The following is a 6,249-nucleotide window of genomic DNA, read 5'->3' as shown; positions in this document are numbered from 1 at the left end:
TCCCCTATTTGTTTTAAGTATACATATTTTTCTTACATATCGCTCCTTTAAAGTAATATTAAGTACAATTTTGAATGTATTTTTTATTTACGACTACCACGAAACATAAAGCTTGATATCTACCAAAAATATCAACATACAACATGATTACTGCTAATGAACAAGCTGAACAGTGTGATAACAGCTCAATTATTCCTCACTTGCTTTAAAAAAGAAATAAAAATCTGCCTTTTTTCTGATAGACACCTAAAACTTTTCCAATCCCTTAAGAAAAGACATGTTGGCAGGACTGAGACGCCCTACAAATAACATGACCTTTGCCCGCACACAGTCAGCACCAACACTAATCACAGACAGGAATAACAGATTGGAGGAATTTGTTTTTGGTACAGTGCTGCCAATATGCGTCATGTCAATCTTGACTCTATAGATGGTGTCGTTGACGCCTTCCATAAAAAGATAAGTGCCCTCACGCTCGGCCAAGGCAACTCCAGCTGTCCATGGGGGTCAGCCATTGTCACCCTCACGCTGACCCCCTCACATGCTGCGGCTATTGATAACCCAAAACTCTGCACTCTGGCCTTCAAAAGAAGAACTTAATCAGCCTGAGATGGTTCCTCACAGGTGGCATCACGGCTCCGGGGCGTTGCGGTGACGCCACCGCTAAATGTTTGATGGAGTTTCATTCACATTTAGTGTTTCTCACATAAGAAAAATCTAAGAAAATGGCACCGCTGTGACTTAATTACTTGGTACAGTTAACTGCTGCTCTGTGGTGATGTGGTGAAGTTATTACGTGACCTACATATAATATGTAATAACACTCCCAGCAAGGTCAAACTGGACGATATAAGAAGCTGTAGACATTTCAATTGAGTCATTTCAGCATGTGTGTGGTCAGTTTTCAAATTGTAAATCACATTTTGGTAAAAAAAAAAAAACCCACACAATTACACAAACTGGTCGATTTTATTCAGCTGTGTACTGACAGTATATGAAACATCCAGCTTCAAAATAAATACATTTAAATAACATGTTAAGCAGCCAGTAGTAAACCAGAGAAACATTGCAATTCAAGTTTTTTTTCCTGTGAGTTATTGCTTTGATTAATGAATCAAAGTAAAGAATCTGCATTAAACAAACACTATAATTGAACATTTATGAAATGCAACATGTTTTCCACGTATTAGTTTAACAGCTATGAAAAAGAAAGAAAAGAAAGAAAGAAATGCCGTAAATCCTACAGCTCATTAGATTCAGTCCATGTAGATTTAGGCAGAAAGTAAATAGTAGAGTATAATAACTTATAATGCCCAGAATATCATTTCATCATATTTCTGACACACTTTTCTGACACAGTCTGGTGATTTTAAATAGCAAATGATAAGAATGACAATTCATGATTTTTATATTTTTCATTACAAGACAAGAAATATTCATCGCAATCAAAACAAGTCCTCGACAACAAAAGCTTATAATGTGGTCAGCTGGAATATTGCTTCATAAAAATGTTACTTAATGGATCTTTATTTGGCCTAACATCAAGCTGTCAGTATGAAAACGCTGCTGTATACAGTCTCAAGTCGTCTTAAGTCTGGTGAGAACACTTGTGTATTGCACACTGTTGTGAAACATGTTGTCAAACTACTATTTATGTTTTCACATGTGGAAAAACAAAAACACATTGATTATGAAAATATGCAAATGAAATGTGAATTTTGTGGAAATTCTGTGGAAATCTTCATTCACATGTGACATTATTTTATTTTTCGCATGGCAAATATTCCAGTTACATGTGATTGAATGTGCCACGTTTGCTTTTAATCCACATTACAAAAAAGTAAATGAGATGTGAATGAATGAAATGTGTTAAGATGTGATTTTTTTCTTCTTTTTTTTATGTGAACAATTTTCATTGTTGTGAAAAAAGCCAGTCGCTTGTGAGAATGTTGAATTCACATGTGAGGAAGTAGATTTTATGCAACTTAATGTGCCATGTTTTGTTTTACGCATGTGAGAATTTCGTCACATTTAAATAATCAAAATGTAAATTTCTTCTGTCGAAACTTTTTACGTGACATTTTTATTTATTTTTTTTTGTTACATGTTAAAATTAAGTTGACATGTGACAATAATCGGTGGAAGATGTTTTAGGGGCACAGGCGGAACATTTAAAATGGCTCCAGTGGGATGTGGTACAGCACCAGTGCACAAAAAAGGCAATTTACCACGTTTTACTCCACTGGACGGGCACTTTGTCATGTTTTATTGACCACAGGGGCATTCGAGAGGGCACTTTTGCAGTGTTTTTTCAAACATAGGGCATGTGAAAACGTACCATTTCTGTCAGGGCTGACATTGTGTTTTGTCAGTAAGATTATAATCCACTGGATAATCTAGATCATCCTCATGTCAAACTGCTTTACTCACAAGTTAGATTAATGGCTGTCATCTGGATCTAAGGTCGCTTATACGTCCACCTGTGCAGGGATAAAATCTATTTGCTTTCTTAGAACGAGCAGAGCTTTTGTTGGATCCAGGCCCCCAAAGTTGAGTCTCCAGCATTGTTCAGATGCTTACCGCAGGCCTTTCCCACCAAGAAGACCACCTCTGCAATGTTGAGCAGAATACACACCCCTGACGCAGCCAGCATGAACACGGTGAAGACAGTCTTCTCTGTGGGCCTCGACACGAAGCAGTCCACCGTGTTGGGACAGGGGTACGAGTCACACTTCACCAGCCGGATCATCTTGTAGCCGGGGTAGATCATATAAAACACGTACATGAAGGTGACCTCGAAGATGATGCGGAACAGCAGGCTGATGACGTACGTCCACCAGAGAGCTCCTGTGATTTTCATCTTCTGGGTCTTTATCTGCTCCAGGTCTTTGGGGTTGGTCCGCCCAGACAGTTTGTAGAGCCTCTTGTCGACGTGGCGGCGGTGGGCGACGTGCATGGCCACCAGCAGGGCAGGAGTGGAGACCAGGATGAGCTGGAGCGCCCAGAGGCGGATGTGGGAGATGGGGAAGAAGTGGTCATAGCAGACGCTGTTGCAGCCCGGCTGCTGGGTGTTGCAGGTGAAGCCAGACTTCTCGTCGCCCCACACGCTCTCTGCTGCAACCACCAGAACCAGGATGCGGAAAATGAAAAGGACAGAGAGCCAAATGCGACCGATGCCTGTGGAGTGTCTGTTCACACCGCTGATGACAGCATAAAATGATGCCCAGTTCATCTTTGGTTCCGGGTCTGATGGAGAAAAAAACAGAGACACATCAGAAGGTCAACCGCCTGGAGAATTAGTGTACAAATGATTATTTTCTTCATCATCAGAACACAGAACACATCTGTGCACAACGCAGGAGCTAACAGGGGGAAACACACAAACTAACCAACATAAAATGCAACTTAATACAACATCTTCTTCATATCTGTGGCTGTCTTTGTACAAATTGCAAAAGAAAATACACCAAACTTCATTTCTAATTACAATTCCTTGCAACTGGAGATTCATCAGCGGCAACCGAGCGCTGTAAGTGCTTTACAACACTTGTCAGATTCGCCAATTCACACACACATTCACACACTGATGGCGGATGCTGCCATGTAAGGTGCCAACTGCTCATCAGGAGCAATTCTAGGTTCAGTATCTTGCTCAAGGACACTTCAACTTGCAGCTAGGGGGAGCCAGGATTCAAACCCAGCGACCTTCTGATTACCAGACGACCCGCTCTACCTCCTGAGCTACAGCCGCCCCGAGGCAATGACCGCCTTTCAGCACAAACTGGGCAGGTTCTGACTTTCCAATGGGAGAAAACTCTTCTTGAGGTGTCAATAAAACCTGCCAGGGCAAGTCTAAGAGACCTGACTACTAATAAACACAGCAGGAGAGGTTCTGGCAGCCACTCTCCAGTACTTCTGATGACTTCTTTCACAAAAAGAAGAAACAAAAGAAACATTTCCACACAAAACGATTTCAAGTCATAATGGAGCGCTCAGCATCAGCCAACATGTATCACGTACCATCAACTGTGCACCTCTAGGCAAATTAAAATAAGATAATCATTTGTTGTACTAAATACGGCACAACCTCCAGACTCTTTATGCAGCTGCTGGTTTGTAAATCATCAGCTTCTTTATCAACAACAGTTTACATAAATGTTGTTGGTGTTAATGGTGTCACGGCAGTCGTGCAGCGATGATATCAGAATGGAGAAAAATGTGTTATCATACATCTCAGAAAAATTAGAATGAATCTACTATCGCTGATTCATTCTTGATTCAGCTTTTATTTTTGATAGCAGGCATTTTTCTTTTGAAACTTGCCATGACCATTCTTCTGGAATAATTGAGGAACTAACTTTTGGATTAATTTTTGATGAAAAATGAAAATAATAATCAGTTGCAGCAGCTGCTTGAGTACATTAAATGCACTGCAGAACGAGCGGTCGCTGCAGCCTCAGTAAAGATGTTGCAGGTTCAATTCCCAAACTCTGTAATCCATCTGGCTTTTTCCATTGATGAACAGAGACAAAAAAAACAAAACAAAAAAAAGACTTTAAAAGAAGCAAACTTAAAAATTGCAAGTTTACACTTGAAAAGCTGACAGAGTGACTTTACTTTGAATCATCAAGGAAACCGATTAAATCAAAATTACCCAATAAAATATACTAATAAGTTTAAATTGTTAAAATGTGTTTAGCTTGTACAACTTCAATGCAATAGTCTTTTGTATTTGATTATTCTCAGGTGATCAGTTTACCGACTTTTCTTTTAAGTAAGCAGAGTAAAGTCAACTTTTAAGATATAAAGGTCATCTGAGGTAACAGCACTTTAGATACTTAAATTAAGTCCAGAATTAATTCAATTCTTAGATGCTTTATGTGTCCTAATCATATATTTGTTTTCCTGTGTGTCCCCCCTCCACCATGACTGAATATGTGGTGCCTGGTATAAATGTCAGAGTTGTTACCCGGCTCAGCAGGAGGTGTAAGAGGCATAGGAGGCAGCGTAGAGGACAATGTTGACCCGCTGGTTTGGCATGGATGTGAATCCAGAGAAGAAGGAAGCCTCTCTGCCCCCCTCTGCAGTTGGCAGGCCACTTAAGAGTGCAACACTGAAGTCTGGCACCATGCGTCATGTGACATGCTTTCACCACTCGCCATGGTGTAGCATGCAAAGTGAGCATCTGGACTCCTAAACGTAACGGTGTTCGTAATACTCCTCTAAGATGTGTGTGGCAAATTTGCCTCGACGTGCATCGGAGAAGGAATCCTTTCGTTCTAAACCTCTGATGGCTCAGAGTATAAGAGCCGTTTACTCAAACTGTGTGACCAACTGTGTGGCTACAACCAAACACGACGGCTAAAGAGCAAAATAAAGGTGTTTTTTTTATTCTTATAATTAAAAAGGCAACTTTTTTTGATGAAATACTTAGAAAAAAACACTTCTACTTGAGCGTTAATCTATAACTGTGTTTGCACGTCTTCATCCAAAGTCCTCAGAGTCAGTTTGAGACATGCCAGTAAAGCTTGAGCACAGATTTAACCAGCTTCAGCCATCATTCTTTTAACTACTCGATCTGACAAGCGAGATAAAAAAGAAGCAGACTTACCTTCAGCTGTACTCGGGAGTAAAGCACATCCAAAACATTTACGTTAGCAGATTTTTTTTTTTTTTTCAGTCTCTGACTGTGAACAAGAGTCTCAGAGCACCATGACTTTGCATTGCTAATGATTTCTCTCACACTAGCCACTGCCCTGCACTGGTGGGGTCATATGCTTCTGTGCGCGATTATTTGCATACAATAGGCCCATTTACAGAGGCCAAACAAACAGCTTCAGAATTCAGATCAAACGTTTTAATTTCTGCCCAGCTGAGGAATCCGTGTGGGGACGGCAGCGTGTCCTCCCGTCCTCATTGTGCTGTGTTCTGCAGAGGAAGTGGAGGGTGTTTTTGACGCAATATGGAGTAAAACATAAAGGTCTACAACAAAAGAATGACCCATGAAATCTAAAGATAAGCGGACAAGAGTTTATTATCAGAAGAATCACCCTCTCGTCTACTTTTTCCACTGCGGCCTCGATGCCCGCCTAAAAACCTAACCACTGATTCAATCTGACTGTCCTGTAATCACAGTTTGACGTATTTCTGTGGGGTTAAATGTTTTTTTTTTTATTAAACTGAATAATTTCTTAATAAGTGTTCAGATACTTCCACATAACTACAGTGCTTTTTTTATAGATTAACAGC

At 40.3% G+C, this 6,249-nt stretch overlaps 1 protein-coding gene across 1 annotated transcript; it reads right to left on the bottom strand.

Moving 5' to 3' along the window:
- Positions 1-950: 950 nt before the first annotated feature.
- Positions 951-5,177, bottom strand: gjb1a (gap junction protein beta 1a). Its single transcript, XM_030436936.1, has 2 exons — positions 4,970-5,177; positions 951-3,246 (listed from the first exon to the last, which is right to left on the bottom strand). The coding sequence occupies exons 1-2, from the start codon at positions 4,995-4,997 to the stop codon at positions 2,510-2,512; spliced, it is 765 nt and encodes a 254-aa protein (XP_030292796.1). The 5' UTR covers positions 4,998-5,177; the 3' UTR covers positions 951-2,509.
- Between the last annotated feature and the right edge of the window lie 1,072 nt (positions 5,178-6,249).

The sequence above is a fragment of the Sparus aurata genome, chromosome 13, assembly GCF_900880675.1.
Source record: "Sparus aurata chromosome 13, fSpaAur1.1, whole genome shotgun sequence".
Taxonomy (NCBI): Eukaryota; Metazoa; Chordata; class Actinopteri; order Spariformes; family Sparidae; genus Sparus; species Sparus aurata.
The sequence above is the reverse complement of the archived record's forward strand: the minus strand, read 5'-3'. Positions and strand labels throughout refer to the sequence as shown.

Bases quoted from the DNA above. Each gene is read 5' to 3' on its own strand.
- gjb1a (XM_030436936.1), bottom strand. From the start codon at position 4,997: ATGCCTCTTACACCTCCTGCTGAGCCGG. The intron at 3,247-4,969 runs GTAACAACTCTG...TTTCTCCATCAG, and splicing joins TACACCTCCTGCTGAGCCGG to ACCCGGAACCAAAGATGAAC.